The following is an 18,713-nucleotide window of genomic DNA, read 5'->3' on the forward strand; positions in this document are numbered from 1 at the left end:
TTCTGTTCTGTACATAACCAAATGCACTGGTGCAAATATTAAGAGTCAAAATCTGCTTTTATTGCCAGGGATGTGTTTCATGCCAAGAATTTGTGTTGGTCTAAGATGCCAAACATGAAACATAAAATAAGAATGTAATAATAATAATAATAAAATCTCATCTCGCAGAGAATTACACTGCACACAATAATAAAATGAAGTGTATCTGACAGTTATGACATGACTGAAAAGAGCACTTGGCACCATGAGTGACCTCCCTGCGTTCATGTGTCCTAACAATTTCAATATCAAGCTTTCTTTTTTTCTTCTAAATGTTTGGGAAGACTCGGGCTTGAGAGAGCGGATACAGCTGAGAAGGCTGTGGATGTCATCACTGACCTACTGCAAAAATATGGCCAGGGAGGACAGTGCATGGAAGATCAGAGTGACTTCACCTACCACAACAGCTTCCTCATCTCTGACAGGAAGGAGGCATGGGTGCTGGAAACGGCGGGGAAGTACTGGGCAGCCGAGAGAGTGGAAGGTAAGCTCAGGTAGGGAGTGTCACAGCAGCCATTTCTTCTCTTGTTCTTCTATTCATAAGCCTCCAATCATAAATCCATAAACAGTAGTAGTAGTCACTTATTCAAATATTTTTTTGTCTTTTTTCGTCTGTGAGTTTGTAGTCTGGGTGTAGTGGGGGACTGGGAGGGTGTGATGATTATTATTATTATTACGGTTGATGTCCAGCTTTCCTGTGGTTATTCCTGTGTGTTGTTGTTGTTGTTGAAAATGTTAAAATAATAAATATTGTTGAGAAGCAAATAATCGGTTTATATTATTAATGCATTACACTGGATTATCAAGTTTACAAATGTCTGCATTTTTATTGTTTGTCCAGAAGAGGGTGCTATTAAGTGGCATACCTTGATGTTACAGATGAAAGTGACATCCCTCCCAAAAGTCTTTACTGGTGTTTAAAAAATACTCAGATATCAAATATGGTTAAATGTCTCAGCGTCAGAAGACGGGTACCTATAAAGCTTCAGAGTCATCCCAGTTAAAAAGTGTTTTTTTTTTTTTTTTGTCTTGGCAGCAGGTCCACATATTGCTGCTAAGATGTCTGAGTTTTGTCACTACTGTTCTTCAGGTGGATATCGCAACATCTCAAACGAGTACAGCATAACAACTAGAATCGACAAACAACATCCAGGCCTGAGGGAATATGCTCTGACTAAGGGCTGGTGGGATGGAAAGACTCAGTTCACCTTTGCTGCGGTTTTCTCCTTCATGACTCCTGGCAGAATAGAGGCCTCTGGGAGTCGATACTGTGAGGGGAAGAGGTTGTTGGAAAAGAGCAATGGTTCGTTTTCATTCACGCTATTTAGGGAAAATTCAGATTGGCCATGTGTTGATTTGAATAGGTTTTATTTTTCCGAAGGTCACATCGCTGCTGAGACGATGATGGATATCCTTAGGGACAAAGACAGTGGCATCAACATGGAGGGCATGTTCATGACCACAGGCAGCATGGTGTCTGTGGTCCCTGTCAGCCCCCTTCTGCCTGGAGTCCACTATTTCACAGCAACCCCGGACCCTGAGAGGTGCCACGCCTGATCCAATCACATCTTTTCATGATTGTGGGACCGCAGCGACTTCACAAGTGTTCCGTTTGTTCAACAGGTCGGTGTTCAAACCCTTTGTCTTTGTGAAAAACGTTGAAGGACAGTTGAAGGGGACAGTATCTCCCAGCTATGGTCCGGATGACCCTGTGAAGAAGAAACCCCGCTTCCAGAGCAAGCCTGACCGCAAACACGAGCTGTTTGCCGAGCACGAGGTGGTGGCTGCCATCATTGACACCTACAAGGTTCAGTCATTTATGTCTTCAGTTCACTGGTGTCGCAGGGTTTGTGTTATACACTCACAGATCGTTTCCCTTCTCTGCAGGACAGAGGGCAGAAGATCATACAAAGTATGAGGCAGTTGGAAAGTGAGAAGCTAAAACAGATGGAGCAGATTCTTTCCTGTGGTGTCGAGGAACCGGATCTTTTGGTGAATCTGTTTCCAAGCTGCGTTCAGGAAGAGATTAACTTGTACAGCAACACTCAAAAAACCTGAATCTTCCGAGTTCCAGAGTAACAGGGAGGAAAAGCTGTTTTATTTCAGGTACAAATGCGTCCATATTAAATCTGCACAAGAGAACACTGAAAACTGCATATGTAACGTTAAAGTTCATCTGTCAATCATTGAACACAAATACATTACGCAGTGTGCATTTTTTTCCAGGTTTCCTCACAGTACATTTTCATTCATTCATTTAATTCAGGACAAACAAAAACCACTTAGCTCATTAATATTTTATATACCTGAGATAAAAGACGGTTCCATCTTGTGTTGTCCACAGAGGTTCATCCGTTGTAGTTTTTAATCTTATTTGGCTTCTTCTTTCCGTGTTAAAGGAAACAAAACATTCATGACAGATACGTCGTCCCGATGAACAGTGTAACCACCATTTGACATCATGTCAGGGAAGCAATAATACTCGATGCCACATAAGCAGTTAAATGACTGGTAAAACAATCTTAAATATAAAGAGCCTAAAAAATAAATTAGAAGAAGCTGTAAATCCAGTTCTATCAACTGGTGCAAACAGTGATGAGACACTGACTGTGATGTGGTGAACTGAGGTGAACTGAGGTGAACTGAGGTGTGAATGGACATTAAATGCCCCGATGGTACTTCAGACTTTTAGCCTGGCTGCTTCGACTCTTTACAGGTTTAAACGTCTTCTTCCAGCTTCCTGACCTCAAGCTCTACTTGAATAAATTAAACGTCAACCTTGACCCTTGGGCCCTATGTCACAAAGCGATAATAAAGCTGATTGTCTTGGAAATCATATTCCTGTTTGATGTGCTGAAGTACACCACCCTGCTGCAGGCGCGTCCCGTAGAGCACCGCCTCACCCTGGTCCTGAGCCAAGCCCACCTGCTGGAGCCACTCCACAAGTTCACGGCCCAGAAAACAGTCCACCATCGACGTCTTCCCACACCTGAACAAGCGAGGACACACAAAACCAAATGTGTTCTAACCTTGAAAGCATAGGAGACAAGAGCTCACGATGAAACCAAAAGAAGAAGAGTCTCCACCCTCTCACCTTCTTGTTCTGACGATGTCGTGAAAACACTGGTCCTTATGGTATTTGGTGAACTGAACACAGGTCAGCCTGACGTCGTCAGGTAAATCCGTCTGTTGGTCCTGCCTCTTTCCAAACAGCCTGTCTATCCTAAACAACCACAGAACGGGGGGGGGGAGTGTTCACAAAAACGGCTTTCACTTGTGATGAACTTTCATAGCACTGAAGTTTGTTACCTTCTCTTGAAGGGCAGCAGAATCAAATGTTTGTCCAGTCCGAACAGAGCGAAGGAGAGGAAGCCCTGTTGGGAGAGAACAACTGAATTCTAACATGGAACTTTTAAGACTTTTGGTTTATTTCTGTCAGTAAGTACAACTGAAAACTCTGCAGCTGTCCTCATTTCAGGATTAACAAACTCAGGGTTATTCTCTGCACCCGCGTCCAGGACGGGCCCCTACTAGTGTTCCTAACACCAACCTGCCCGAAGTTGCCCACGGCACAGAAGAACTGCAGCTCCAAGTAAAGTCTGCCGGGGTTTTGGTTGAAGAGCAACCAGATGCAGTTGGACAAATTCTGTCAGAAGGAGAAATAAAATCAAAGTTGAAGCAAGAACTTGGACCACTCCAATAAAATACACTCCACTTGGGAGGACTTCAGTTAATATCTCTGGTGTTAAGTTAGATTTCACACATCGCATTTATTAATGCTGTACTGTGGAACTCACAGCGAGCAGGATGACAATCAGCAGCAGACATAAGAGCACGTGGCGGGCCACTTGTCGATCTGTAACCTGCTGGAGCTCCTCCTCTTGGATGAGAAGGCAGTCTGCTGACTCACAGGTGTTCCCACACTGACCTGCAGGGGGCAGCAGGAGCCTTTTAAAGGTCAAACCTCACGCCAAAGTGTGTGATTCATAAATAATCATAAAAACAGTCCAACTAGCAACGTGAATCTACCTTATTAGTGAATTCATTGCATTTGCAATTCTTCCAGAAGCCAAACTCATATGGGCGGTTAATAAGTACAATACCTGTGAGTGTGCTGGAAGTGTTGTTCAAAGTTGTGCTGATAATCATGTCAGGCATGGGCTGGGCGGGGGTGCAGTCACATTCAGGACACGCTGAGAACAGAGAGTTAAGTGCATTCTATTTGCGGAAGTAACAAGCGTAATACAAAGAGTACAGCTTCTCATTTTTTCTGAACAATGAATATGTTTGTATTCATGGCATGTGAAATAGGAGTTGTGTGTTGCTCAAACTGATCTTCCTGTTCACTCTGGCCTTGATGGTGTTTGGTGAAAAAACACATCCATGTTCAGTCAGACTTCAGGTGAGACTCACATTTCAACAAACCTATTTTACATTATCTCACATGTAATGACAATACAACAGACCACTATGGACAGGGCGCTATGACGACTACAGACTAAAAATGAGGCAAGCAACGATGATGGTCATGTAAAATGTTCACAAATATTAATTATTAGTCAATGTTGCACCACTCTCAACTGTGTTTCTACTTCTTGGCCTGTGAACATGCAGTTTTGTAATTCTGACACTTTTCTGTGCAGAGATACCAGACAAATGTGTTCTGTTTCCTCCAGATTATTCTTCTGGGGTTACACCCTCTTTAGCAACGACTGACTGAACTTGAACTGGAACTGGAACTTGAACTGACAAGTTCCATCTTGTCTGTGTTTCACTGCATTCTGTGCAGAGTGCCCTTTACTTCCACTTATACATCAGCCTACGCAGCCAGTTTGTACACGTAATTTGCCTAAAAGCTAGTTACCATGTTTCAGCAAATACAGACTCATACTAAACATAAACAGGTTTCAAAATGTTGGCAAAAATGCTTAACCCCCGAAATAACCTCAGGTTAGAGACAGAGTTGTTCAAACAGATGCTGGCGAGAGTTAATAATGACAGGGAGGAAGAGTAGGGGTCATGGGACCGATTGTTTACTGCGGGCTGATGACAACAACAGGACGTGAGTGGAGGAGACGGTAGAGCACTATTCACTGTTTATGGAGTGTGTGAATTACTCTGTATTAGCATGTGTATGGCGGTACCATACCAGGGATCCACGGCAACCCCATCTGCCTTAGAGTGTAAAAAAAGAAAGAAAATAAACTTATGAGAGAGAGAGAAGGTACCTCTGTTAGGATCTGCTGAGGGGGGCGCTGGATCAAACACATACTGGTTTTCTGGTTCATCTTCCACAGCAATAAACGGCGGGTTTTCCTCCCTGATTTCATCTCTTGGAGCCCAGCTTCCTCGACTGAGGCACACTAGAGAACCCCCCCCGAGCAGGAGGCTGAAGGCAACCACCGCTGTGGTGCAGATTACCTGTTCAGACGAAACACACACTTCTTAAGAATTAAACTCTGATTTTTCGAGAATGGGAGGAGGGAAAAGACGTATGCTGAAGATTTGACCTGTGTTTTGCTGTAGAAGAGCGACGAGTCAATAGTGTCCGTCATTTTCTCCCCAGAAAGAAGCACCACAGCAGTGACTATGGCTGGAATCCTGCAAACAAAGAGTCCATTGACAAGGTGGTAGACATCCGAAAGGTGAAACAAACTTTTTCATCACTTACTGCCCTCACGTAAGGTGTGAGAACATGGTAACATTGACTTTTGACCCAGTATGAGGACAGAACCTTGGTGTGAATGTTACATAACAACATGTTACATAACAAAACACACCTCTCTTGACAGGTCCTGTGTACAAATCAGACAGACAAACTTGGACGAGCCTCATTTCAGTGACTCACCCCCAGGCCGCAATGACAAACACACCAGACCAAACTTTCACATCCCCATGTTTTTTCAGCAGCACAAGAGACAGTGCTATGAAGCCTAAAACAACATTTCAAAAGTTAGTAATGAAAATCCACGAGCCGCATCCCACGAACACAACTCATAAATTGTTCAATTAGAAGGCAAACAAAAAGGTGCACGCACAACATACCTGGCCAGACGTAGGTAGAGTAGAGTGACGTGCATAAGACAGTGAAGTTGAGGACCTGTCCGACGACGTTGTCTTCCTTCACCACGAATTTCCACAGGATCATTCCAATACAAGTTAGAAACTAAAGACCATGACAAACACATGTGTTTGTGGAGTGAATACAAACAGGCAGATTGCTTTATTCTACTCTTCTGTTACTTCACATCATGAATTAGGTCTTTGGAGTTTGTTCTGCCGTGCTCACCTGCGCCACAAAAAGGTTGAGTGTAAACATGTGAGGGAGCCTCTTGGATTTCTTACTTAAAACCATGACCCCTATCGTCCACGCCTGTCCAGAGAAATTAATCATAAACACATTACACCCCCATTTTTTGACACATCAGTGTTAAACATAAAGAAGAAGTGAAAATGATTCTGATGAATGCGGTGTATATATAGACACACAATCAGAAACAGATGTTGTTGCACAGATAATGTATTCAGCATTTGCGACTTCCTTAAAAGATGAACGCACAAAAGATACTAAAATCTTTGTATTATTCATTCACTTGCACTGAATCCACATCAAACCAATCCGTAAATTTAAAAGTCAATCTAGAGCCAATTGATTTGTTAAAAATAAGTCTGGCTTCAAGCTGGAGTTTCCACCTACTTGAATGCACCCACACGATGAGAACATTCGCCCAGTCACATCTACGTACGCCGCTGCAACTCACCAGTGCCACCGAGCTCACTATGCTGATGTTAAAGCTGATGTTCTGCAGTGAATTCATCAGCAGCTGAGGATCCATCCAGCGGATCGTGAGGAGCCAAGCTGACACATACATGATTGGAGCTGAGAGGAAAGTGCTGATCACCATCCCAGAGGTAACCTGGTGGAGGTGCACACTGTGAGTCACCAAGAAAACAAACAAACAAACAAACACGTGACAGACAAATCTGGTCACTACCGGTACAAGACTCACCACTTCTAACTCCACGTTGTAATAAGCAGCATAGAGAGCCACACTCGGTGCAGTGGGAAACACTCCGTAAATGAAGGCGTAATTGGAGAGCTGGAGTGGTTCAATGCGCTGGCGTTGTTGTGGTCAGCAGATCCACCATGTCCTTGCAAATCAGGGGCATCAGCAACCTGCACCGGCAGTTTGTTTAGTGGTCACCTGACACAACACAATACAACTGCTACTCCAAATATCACGTGTACTAACTAATTAGCATGACACTTCCTGAGAGCCTTTGAACTGGTCATTCATCCAGAAAAAGCCTCTGTTGCACCCTCGGCACAATGGGTCACTTTACAACGTTTTACCTGCTGACTCTCTTGCACACGCCTAAACCAGTGTTTAGGACAGGTGTTCCCCGAGGCCCAGGGTTGGGAAACACTGGCCTAAACTACATCATGTTGCGATACGGTGAGGTGCCTGGAACACTTACAGTTTTGCTGTCAGGGAGTAATATCAGCGTCACAGCAGTGGACTTAGTCAGTTTCCTCAGCTGGCCCACCATAGACAGACCCAAGTAGAAGAGAGCTGCTCCACCAAAACTGTTGGCCAAGCCGTCCACAAACTCAGCCATGAAGGCAGGATTGTCTGGTCAGGACAAAGTGGGCAATGATGCCGATGACAACCATAACACTATAGGGTTCTTCAGCACTTGCAAAGCTACGTGTCCCATGATGAGAAGTTTGCTCTGCTGGTGGTTCCCCTGATTCTTCCATAACTGGATCTCACACAGGGCGAAGCCGATGGGATTTAGGAGTATTAAGGACACTGGTGCAACTAGATAAATGTACTGGAGGTACTCTGGGTTGGTGCTCTGGTAAAGGGCTTCAACTGTGGATGGAAATGACACATGAAGAACATTGTGAAGCTAATAAATTTACAAAAACATGACTAAATGAAAACAATGTCACATTAAAGGTTTGATAGGAGCGCTCACAGAGAGATTCATGTGTAACCTATCTTTAAATATCGTCTATTTGTCGACACCTGGTAGAGTGAGATCGTACATTGTGTGCTTTGGTAGATCCCACCATAAATCCATAAAAAACACTGAGCCGATTGCACAGACAATCTCACGTACAATATTATTGGCAAATAAACATTTATGGTTTGAACTAACTTTGTAATTGTGGCAGACAACGTGTGTCAGCCTTGACTTCTTAAAACATCAAAAACACACATTGAACTGCTGACATGAATCAATGAACCAGCATCAGTGTCGGTAAAAAGACTGGCGTATCCAGCTCAACAGAGTCAAACGAGGCAATGTGCTTGTGTGTGTGTGTGTGTGTGTGTGTGTGTAACTCACAAAAATTACATTAATCTGCATCGCAAGAAAAAATGCTAGTTTCCTCTGGTACTTAACTATAAGTAAGTTCTAGTAAACAACAGAAAAGTGATTATTGACAGTACTTATTTGAGTAAGTAATACTTAAGTAATTATCATATAGTGTTTTTCTTTTTGTGTTCCATAAACACCCAATACACATAACATTACAGATTAAATCACTATTAATACAATTTACTTTTAATACAAAAACAAAGTCCACTAAAAAATCGATCTATCTATCTAACTATCACTGATTTTATGGAAGTTCACTGAATCAGCTGTATCTAAATTCGTTTATGTATGTTTTGTTTTAAATTAATAACGAATTAAACACTCTTATCAATACCGCAGGGAAATTTAAAACAATAATAATAATAAATAGTACAAGTAGAAAATCGCAAAAAAACGTGTAAACTTAACTAAATAAAAACTGGAATAGTCTCTACAGTAAGATGTATAATCTATATTTATATATAATAAGTATCTTGCAATGCATTGACTGAAGAGTTGCAGTGGTGAACACCGACTGTGTGAGGGCTGGAGGTCGTGAACCTACCAATGGGATACCCCAACGCGAAGTCGTTGCTTTGAGTTGCAAATATGGAGAAGAGTCCTGCTTTGCTGTAGCGACTGTCCGGACAGGAAACGACCAGCGTCAGGACGCAGACAACGACGAACACACAGAGCTTTCCGATGAGGATGCTCCAGAGGAAGGGCCAGATCACACCGCCAAAGTCCAACAGAACCATGTTCTTGAACAGCAGCGCCGGAAGAGCAAACTTGGGACACGAAGTTGCCCAGACCTTTGGCCTGGGTGGCCGTGATGACGTTCGCCCGGCCGGCGGTGTACCCGCACAGAATGATCCCGAAGCACTCCAGGAGAGCCGGGAGGAGCCTGTCGATGGACATGCTGCCTGTGGGGCAAAGGAGTCCCTGTCTGCCCCCTCATAGGACAGATTGAAGCCGCTCGTCCTGTCCGGAGCATCCATGGTGTGTCGGTCTGTCACCCGCTCACTCCTGCGACAAGGACATATTTAGAAGCCAGCTGCTAAGTTAACGGCCATTAACGCATTCACGGACAAAACTACACTGAACTACACACGGCCGAAATCACGTATTCATGGAAGTTTATTGCGTTACACATCTTGTCTAGAGTGACTTTCACACTTTTACCAGATAAACAAAGTGGCCCTCACCTCGTCGACAGTCCAAGGAGCAGAAGTAGCCATTCCAGTTAGCATGTGAGCTAACGTCGGTAAGCTAGCGAATAACGTGTTGTCGGTCAAAAGAATAGTTTAGGTATGAGTACAATAAAAGTACACGACAGTCGTTACGACACCGCTCACGTAACTCGTCAACGGCAGCAGATATGTAAGTTACTCACTCATCACTCCAGTTTCCACCCCGCAACTTTCATAATACCCGATTTGTCAACACCGACTCGACCAATCACAGTGTGCAGAGGCTGGGAGGGGGCGGGGCTTCTGTACTCACTGCACCATCAAGCGTCTCTGCCTGGCGTTGTTGATTATGTTATTACTGAGCATCACAATGATCTCCAACATCTCCCATCAAACCCCAGATTCATTTATTCAGTAATGATGTAGTTACAACACCAGCTCAAACCTCCTAAAATTGCTGTCACTAGTACGACATATTGTCACATTTGCTCACAATACTTTATCCATCATAGTCGATCAGGTAGATCATATTGGCTGGAAAAATAGGCTCCTTCTGCAAAACAATTTTATGGTTAAATTACAGTCAAATGGACTTTGAAGGTGTTTCACCGCTCATCCAACAGACTTTTTTTCAGCTCTTAAGCAACTAATGTGGAGTTTCTATTGTTTAACTTCAGTTCAGGAAGGTGAAAATCCCCGTTGTCCTTGGGTCCTTATGTATATAAGTGGATATTGATCTGTCTTGGGACTGCAAAGGTTGTGTCACAGAGCTTCTCCACTGTTAAAGGAAGGTTGCTCTGATTTAACAAAAATGTCTTTTTGCAAAGTATATGTCTTCCCTGGTCAGTCCTGCCATGTTTTAATGTGTGGAGTGTGTGTCCAACCAAGTTGTTGTGTGAGAATTATTTTATTGCAGGTCTGTTGTGTTACACTGTATTAGTTCTACAGAAACACACCTAATAGAAGGGCAAGAAAAACAACAGTGCTATGTCATAAATACAAAATGATATAATACTGTCAAGCACTAAAAGAGCAAACACACCACAGGGAACACCACAAGTCTGGCAGGCATTATTGACAGCCGCAGGTCAGCACACAGTGAATCTGTACATTAAATGCCAGAGAATAAACAGAGCAAACATAGAACCAAGGCTTTAGAGCATGCTCAGCTCAATGAGACGGCCTGCAAAGACACCCTAAAGTCCCGATGAGACACACAGCCATGAAGACACACAGCAGGATGTGGTCCAACACCATGGCCACAAACTTCCACTCCTCAGCAGCCTGAACAGAGAAGTGACAGTATGTTAGATAAACACCGGCCTCCTAAAACATCATTTAAAAAAACATTTATATAATCTAACATTATTGTTTTTGCATTATAATATACATACGATAAATCATACATTGTTGGATTCTTCATCTGATTTCATGGTTTCTGCAATGTACTTGACTCCCTCAATGGCACTGCGAACATCAGGGTTGTCGATGATGGGAGAGTGGTAGGGAACAGCCGTGGTCTGGTTGCCAGAGATGTCTGAGATGTCAAAATCACCACCGTAGATACTTTTAATCTGCTTTTCCTTCCCTGGGGCGCTTCATTGTTGAGAAAAACATGATGTTGGGAATGGTTTCAATGAAGACCTGGAGAAAAAGACAAAAGAATTCACCCGAATATGTTAAATAGACAGTCGCTCCACCACCACTTGATGGCGATATAATGCTGGGAATAAATGAGAGTTATTAATGGTTTGACAAGTTACGAGGTGGAAATGTTTTTTTTCCTCATAAACGTGCTGCTCTCCTCACCTTGCGAACCCACTCGGGCATCGTGTGAGTGCTCGGAGAGCGGTGGTGAGTGTTGATGACGATGACGGTGATGATGATGGAGGCGATGACAAACACCATGGTGAAGAGCATGTACTTCCCAATAAGTGGCACCGCACTGGAGTAGAGGGGATCAGCTCCACAATGACCAGCAGGAACACAGTCAGGGACAGCAAGACAGAGATGCTGAGAGTCATCTTCTCACCTGGGGCACACAACAAAGCATCTTGGTTTGTTGAAAAATCAGCACGGGGGGGGTTCATGCGCAAACATGGATGAAAACATACATTCGACAGTTGTTCTGGCGGTATTTTTTTCTGGTCATTTGCTGGAGGGGTTTGACTGTTTGTTTCTAATGTCATTCAATGAAACAATAGGAAAACAAAGTGTTTATTTGTGACAACATGCAAGTCATAGTACAACCACCGGGGGCAGCTTTTTCCAATCCAATGCCCGAGATCCTCCCTTGCTGTCTGTTCTTTCAAAATTGCACTGATAATTAATTCAAGCAAGACTCACTGGAAGTAGTAGGTGTTACTTGGTGATTTTACAAAACCAACAATAGGAACTGGGGACAAGTAAACAAAATCTGACACCCGACACAAATAAAATGAAAAACATGTTTTCTTTGCTCAGTTATCCCAGGGAGACCGTGTGTTTTGGCACCAGCTTCCTTTTCAAACTCTCCTGTCAGCAGCCGTGTCGGAAACAGGGATCAAGTGATGTATTATACATTAAAGTAAAGGCCTGCCTTCAGACATGACAGCACGGAGGGACTCTGGGTAATGAGGCGGACCTACACACTGGGAACGTGTCCAGATGTGCAGAGGAGCAGCCAATGCAGGGACTTCACACACACACCAGGTTTTGCCCAACATGTGTCAGCTGACATTGCCAAAACACAGATAATAATGCACAAATGTGCAAATATACAGCAGAACGTGAGCCCTTTTTTGTGCATCGCTACAGCTGGAGGTCTCTGTATGTGACACTCCCCGTTCACTGAGGTCAACAGAGGTAATTCAGTTCCACCAGTCGAAAGGTAGCGTGAGAAATCTATAGCAAAAATACTCAGTTTTACATCTGCATTTTGCATTCCTGGTTTGTAAAATATGGAAAAGTAACGGTTAACCCGACACGGACAATATTCACACTAGAATACTTCGGAGCAACCTAATTATGTGACTATTTGTGGTTGAAAACGTTATTCACAGTTGAGAAGTTGCACTCTCAAAGTATGCTAGCACAGATGTAATGACAATGATGGCGCTGGTTCCTGTCATTTGTAATGTGCTATTGACTGAGAGAAGCACTGTCCACGTACCAGAGTCTGTAGGTAGATAGAAGACAAGTCCAGTGAGGAAGGAGAAGAGCATGCATGGGGATGATGCGTTGACGATGAAGTAGAGGGGGAGGCGGAGCATGAGGAAGTGGTAGGTGATGTCCAGGTATGGAGTCTCTGGGCAGCAGGCGTAGTAAACCCAGTGCTTCCAGCTGCGGAAATCTTTCATGACCCACTCTCCACTTTCCATGAAGTTACTCAAGTCAGGACGATCACTATCCTGGACGAAAGGAGCAATCGACGGTGTGGTTAGAGATTATTTTTCTCATATTTTTCTGCACAATTTAAGCTGTCTGACATTGAGTAAGAATCCTTCGACGAATTTCTGGATCCAGAAGGTTCACTATCAACATTTAATCACCTGGTCCTGGTCCATTAGCAGAATTTACTCAACATTTCATTAAAATCTGTTAATAACTTTAAAATAAAAAACACGACATCCTTGGTGGAGGTGAACTTAATAAAATAACAAGAACAAAAACTTCTTGGCAATCTGCTCATATTAAGGGAATTGTACATATGGTTAATGCTTATTTTATTCTATTTTGTTGTGCTAAACATATGAACATTTGTTGTGTTACTGTTACTTTAAAGATTTGAACACAGTTACAGGGTTGACGACGACCAAGTTCCCGTCGTAGGTCCAGGTACCCAGTTTCATGCTGCAGTTCTGGAGGTCAAAGGGGGAAATGCAGCACAATAATTTCGCAGTAGCTCTTGAAGATGGCGGGCGGGTTCCACGTGATCATCCCTGTATGCTCCAGCAACACTTTGGTCTCATGAACAATGGCGAAGTCCCCCGTCAGCACTGCGGGCACAAACACAAACCGCAACAACGGGCTGTAGTAACGCTCAAATGTTAACGAAAGGCGACATCAGTGCCTGAGGAGGAACTTCTGCAGCGGCTCAGCAGGCTACGAGTTGAGCTGGTTGTTAAGGAAAAACAGTGGTGCATAGCATATGGTGTGTGTGTGTGTGTGTGTGTGTGTGTGTGTGTGTGCGTGCGCGCAATACAGAGGCCAGATTTAGCCGAATGAAATCGGAGCTTTCACACGCAGCGTACTAGAGTGTAGGAAAGAGTGAAAGCATCACTGACAGGTGTGCTTGCTTGTTTTTTTGCGAGGTCTGTCTGCCGTAGATCCCCTAAAGTGAACGTATCAAAGAGGAACACGGGCTGCGTCCAATATAACCTGATAACCTACTTGTTGTAGAGAACCAGATCAGGCCGCCAAATGTCAGTGGAGGGAACTCTGATCTTCTTGATGCCCCCGTAATCCTCCGGGTTCCACTGCAAGTTCACGTCTTTCCATTGCTGGAAAAAAAAACAACAACAACAACAAAAAAGAAACAGTAGGTCAACAAATAATTCCATTATGATGTTTGATTTATTTATCTGAGACGTGGATGTGGACAGGAAAGAGATTACATTTGATCCAAAACAAACACTGAAGCGAACAGATTCATATATTATCCCTGGAATGTTTTTAGGTTCTGGTACAAAATGCTAAATTACATCAACTCGTAAGAGAATCAAACAGCTTTTACACACTGAAATCATATGATGATGATGATATACATCATCTGTACGTCACCTCTGTGACCTGGAAATACTTGAATATTTTCAAAAATCACATCTTTGCACATCACATGTGCACAATCAAACTCTAATGCACCATTTCTTTTTCTTTTCTTTATATAATCTTCTGTACATTGGCTTTTTATGTTTTGTTATTATTGCCTATGTGAAGGGAAACTAGCAAAGTAAGAAACCTGGCTTGTTAGAGATCAGTCAATATAGTACTTTAATCTCAAAAAAGACACAAAACATCTATTTATAACTCCTTGCACCTTAAGAGTGTATTTTTAAGAGTACTAACATAGAAACATTTGTGTCTTTCATCAGTGATGTGCACATGTTTATTTTAACATCTGCTCTCGACAGTGTGATGGCGCATTCAGCCCCCGTTTTCCATGATTGCATCAGCGAAGACAAACCTGTTTCAGTCGCACGTTGCTGCTGACAATCTGGTTCACCTCATCCTGTGGATCCAGATTAATTGGCTCAGACAGCTGATGACAGCGAATCTCAACACACAGGACGTGTCGTGAGACCTCACCACATGATGAGCTGGATGAGCTGAAGACCCACAGTCACAACTACTGGGTCCTTGAAGTGATTGACCGGCCGGACAACCTTGTTGTACCCGGTGAAGAGGGTTTTCACCAGACGTGTTTCATCCGACGAGGCCCAGGCAGGCGCTGAAACCAACAACACGCTGCAGTAGTTTGCAGAGGGATACACACACTGGTCCTGTTTAAACAGTATGATGACGCTTCGCTGTATGTGACTCGTTTCTTAAATCTGCGATGCGCTGATTGTGTAGAATGGTGTTTTACTATCACCCGATCCGTAACGTGAGCTCATTTAATAGGATTTTAAAATAGACGTGACAAGTGTCAGATGATACAGACAGTACGTGTGAATATCTGCAGACATGTTTGCGTTAAGTCTCACACACTCCTACGTTGTGAGGCTGTGGGTTCAGCAGAAATCATTTTGTCTGAAACCGATTTAAACTCGATCACGATGAATTTTTAACAGGTTTTCAAGCATGTGTATCCTGTGTGATGTGTTTGCCGAAGCGAACGAGGCCGTAATAGAAGCTCCTATTCATTGAGACATGTGTGTATTTCTATTTCTGCTACGAGGGCAGGAAGCCCCGATCACTTTTCAGATGACCTTGAAACGGAAGGTCGTTTTGAGGCAACATGTTTGACTGACTGACTGACTGAATGACTCTGGAGACATTCATCTCAGCAAACTGTAAGGAAACGGCCGGTACATAATTATGACGGTGACGTGAAGCGTTGACAGACAAGAAAAAGACCGAATGCAAAACACAACGAGTGCACGAGCCCTCGTCCATCAACCAGCCACATGCACCAAATGACAAATTGTTCATGAATGTTGTTGCTTTAAAAACATCAATATGACACTATTAAATCCTATTTATATCAATAGTAAATCCTATTTTACACTTTCACTTTCAAACACTGTGCAGTGGTGCATTTTCCATAGTTGTAGATAAGTTCTTACCAGCGAGAGTCATCAGTTGAAAAATGAAGAATAAAATATTCATCCTTGCCAATAAAACCAAGATCCAACTGGAAGCACGCTGTCTATGGACCACTAGAGAATTAGACAGCTTTGACCCACCTCAAACATTCTTCCAGCGCTGGCAAACGACTTACTGCACAACCTCCAAGGCTCGTTATTGTCTGACAGCGGATGTCAGTGAATAGCTGCCTGTAATTCGGAGAGGCCGCATTCTTTGCCGTCTGTTATAAGATCAACATGCCGGAGTGATCCGCCACTAAAATAAAAGTGAACTTGACCACACACAACCTGGAGTTGTAGAGACACAACGTGTGCCTGCCGCCCCGTTTGTCAGCGGTTGACTATTAATGTCGCTCTGAAATCACGGCGCGTGTTTGGATAGTTTCCACATAACATGACGATGTCACTCATATTCTGTAACCAAGTAAACATTTGAGGTGTTTGGTATAAGCCCAAGTCTGTCAACAAGATTTGTGAAAGGGAAACTGTCGGATCGCAACCTTCAAAAACAGAGACTTTCAGCGCCTTAAACGCATCACTACCGTGTGTGTGTGTGTGTCTGTACATGATGATGATGGTGATTTATGGTCTAATTTTTACATTAAAAGCTAAATTTACTGGGGACAAACATGTATTACTGGGATCAAATCAACTCTTTCAGTGTTGTTTTAAGGAACCTCCTCTATGTGCTGTTCAACATGTTTTGTAATTAGTGGCACGATAACAGATGCTTTTGGTCGTCAAGGAGAAAATCCTGCTTGTGCATCATCTTGTCGACCTGCACAGAAACAGAGATAGTCACATCAAAACACACACACACACTAAACGTCACACACACACACACACACACACACACACACACACACACACACACACACACACACACACACACACACACACACACACACACACACTAAACGTCACACACATGTCTTTCCTTGTCTGTCCTGTGATGAAGTGGCAACTGGTCCAGGGTGAATTCTGCCGTTCACCCATTGGACAACTGGTATCGTCTCGTGGCAGAACCGTGGGGGTGGGGGGGTACAAACCAACAAATGTGTTGTGTGTCTTAAATTAAACATCTGTGCTTGTTCAGGTTTTCAAGCAGCCCTTGTGTTTCCTGATGACCAGGTGTCCCCTCTTTGCTCTGCCCCCCCCCCCCCCCCCCGTCAGGGCCGTGATGGGTCAGGCAACTCAATTTCCTCACATCCCCAATGTGTTCAATCAGCCAGTCACTCAACCACCAGCCTCATTCATCTCACTTAGACACAAATGACCATTTGGCAAAGTCTGAATTAAGCGAGATTTGTCTCAACCCCCGCCCCGTTTTTTGAAAGCCGTTTTCGCCTTTCCCCACATCTGTCACGTACTACGGGACAAGCCATCATTGTATCTGCTCACTCAACCTGAGGACCTGGATGGACACTTTGGTTTCCAGCCAGTGTTAATTACAACCCTCTGAGGGCTCCTGCTGCGATCTGTGATCTCCAAACATGAACTGAGGTTTCTATCTGTCCTGATAGTGAATCAAATGTTCAGTGAATCTGAATGAGCGTGTCCATGTGGAGTCTGCAGGAGGGCTGATGGAAACTGGGCAACATACTAGATGTTTATACCTCAGTGAAGATTAATCAGATTACAGATTAGGACTACTTACATAATGTTCTAGAACAAATATGCAACAATTAATGGACACCATTCAGGGACATTCTATACATACAGCTTTTGTTATATAATTAGACTTTGCTGCAGTTATGTATGAACTGCTTTCATGGCGTACGGATAAAATTCAATATGAAATTTGCTTGTCAATTAACTGTGTAAATGTTTTTATGTTTTTAGTATAAACCTTAGATGCTCAAGTCAGATTTGATTTGTGTTGTGCCAATTCACAGCAACATTTATCTCATGACTCTCAGACTGGTTGTAATAGAATCAGAAATGAAATTTCATGAAACATGGAGTGATGTAGGAGAGAAAACGAGTGAGAGAGGCCAGACAAACACACACACAAACAATTTTGTGGCCACATGAATTCGCTGTGTAAAGACACAGTGGTGGAAATAAGACAATTTGAAAAATTTGAAAGTAAGAATTATGGCCGTTACCATCTTTATCGTGTTGACTGGAGCTTCCAAAAGCTTCTAACAGATCAACAATGCGTGTTTGTCCATTGTCTAATACGTTACAATGACTCGTGAACGCAAACAAACACTAGTTAAAATGGAGCATGATGGCTGATGAAAAAAAACACGCCTGCGTTCTTCTTCATGTTTTAGCATTTACAATCGTCTGCCTGTCGGCCTCCTGAAGGAGAAAAGCATTACAATCCCGTCAACAGAGAAAGGTCAGTTATCTCACGGATCACAGCTTTTCAAATTTGGTCTCATTACTGTGAATAAGGCCAATCCAGCACATAGTCAACATTACTCACACGTGCGCTCATCACAATATTTGACGGCGCCATAGAAAGCCATAGATATCTCTAATGGTTTGCGTTACCTCCTCCCACATTCAGACGCCAAATCTAGATGACGGAATGAGATATTTAAAATTGCCCAGGAGGATAAACGGTCGAGTGAGAATCCAATTTTGCCGCACAATCACCAGGGACGAGTGTGTATTTGGCTGACGTGGGATGTGGTCACAAAAGCCCAGTGATTAAATGTCAAGCGGTGATTGAGTCCCGGTCGCTTTGTGAGGCGCCAATACCTGAACGCAGGAAACAGAAACTGTGGTCACGTGAAATTCTGTAAATATCCAGCACCACAACTAGAAAAAAACCCAGATTAATGCCCTGAATGTACTCCACTGGGGTGTGTGAGTGTTG

General features: G+C 43.3%; 3 protein-coding genes across 3 annotated transcripts; 1 reads left to right on the top strand and 2 right to left on the bottom strand.

Moving 5' to 3' along the window:
* The first annotated feature begins 411 nt into the window (after positions 1–411).
* LOC144741505 (secernin-3-like) lies at positions 412–2,097 on the top strand. Its single transcript, XM_078624027.1, has 5 exons — positions 412–523; positions 1,130–1,309; positions 1,421–1,583; positions 1,663–1,846; positions 1,927–2,097. The coding sequence occupies exons 1-5, from the start codon at positions 412–414 to the stop codon at positions 2,095–2,097; spliced, it is 810 nt and encodes a 269-aa protein (XP_078480153.1).
* Positions 2,098–2,832: 735 nt separating this feature from the next.
* Positions 2,833–9,324, bottom strand: LOC144741507 (lysosomal cholesterol signaling protein-like). Its single transcript, XM_078624030.1, is given in 19 exon segments — positions 2,833–3,028; positions 3,134–3,262; positions 3,349–3,413; positions 3,590–3,685; positions 3,837–3,967; positions 5,268–5,460; positions 5,550–5,640; positions 5,888–5,972; positions 6,085–6,205; positions 6,329–6,412; positions 6,801–6,956; positions 7,050–7,164; positions 7,166–7,216; positions 7,519–7,532; positions 7,534–7,669; positions 7,671–7,716; positions 7,719–7,916; positions 8,972–9,197; positions 9,199–9,324. Coding segments are annotated over 19 exon segments (2,259 nt in total).
* A 1,426-nt stretch (positions 9,325–10,750) lies between these two features.
* On the bottom strand, positions 10,751–15,875 carry LOC144741508 (acetylcholine receptor subunit alpha-like). Its single transcript, XM_078624031.1, is given in 14 exon segments — positions 10,751–10,792; positions 10,794–10,880; positions 11,003–11,188; positions 11,190–11,240; positions 11,406–11,545; positions 11,548–11,628; positions 12,748–12,985; positions 13,376–13,450; positions 13,452–13,565; positions 13,567–13,573; positions 13,968–14,077; positions 14,761–14,805; positions 14,861–15,024; positions 15,863–15,875. Coding segments are annotated over 14 exon segments (1,353 nt in total).
* Positions 15,876–18,713: the final 2,838 nt, after the last annotated feature.

This window comes from Lampetra planeri, unplaced genomic scaffold (genome assembly GCF_965212315.1).
Source record: "Lampetra planeri unplaced genomic scaffold, kcLamPlan1.2.h2 scaffold_575, whole genome shotgun sequence".
Taxonomy (NCBI): Eukaryota; Metazoa; Chordata; class Hyperoartia; order Petromyzontiformes; family Petromyzontidae; genus Lampetra; species Lampetra planeri.

Coding starts and splice junctions, on each gene's coding strand:
- LOC144741505 (XM_078624027.1), top strand. CDS start 412: ATGGAAGATCAGAGTGACTTCACCTACCACAACAGCTTCCTCATCTCT. Junction 1,310..1,420: donor GGCCTCTGGGAGTCGATACT/GTGAGGGGAAGA, acceptor ATTTTTCCGAAG/GTCACATCGCTGCTGAGACG. Junction 1,847..1,926: donor CCATCATTGACACCTACAAG/GTTCAGTCATTT, acceptor CCTTCTCTGCAG/GACAGAGGGCAGAAGATCAT.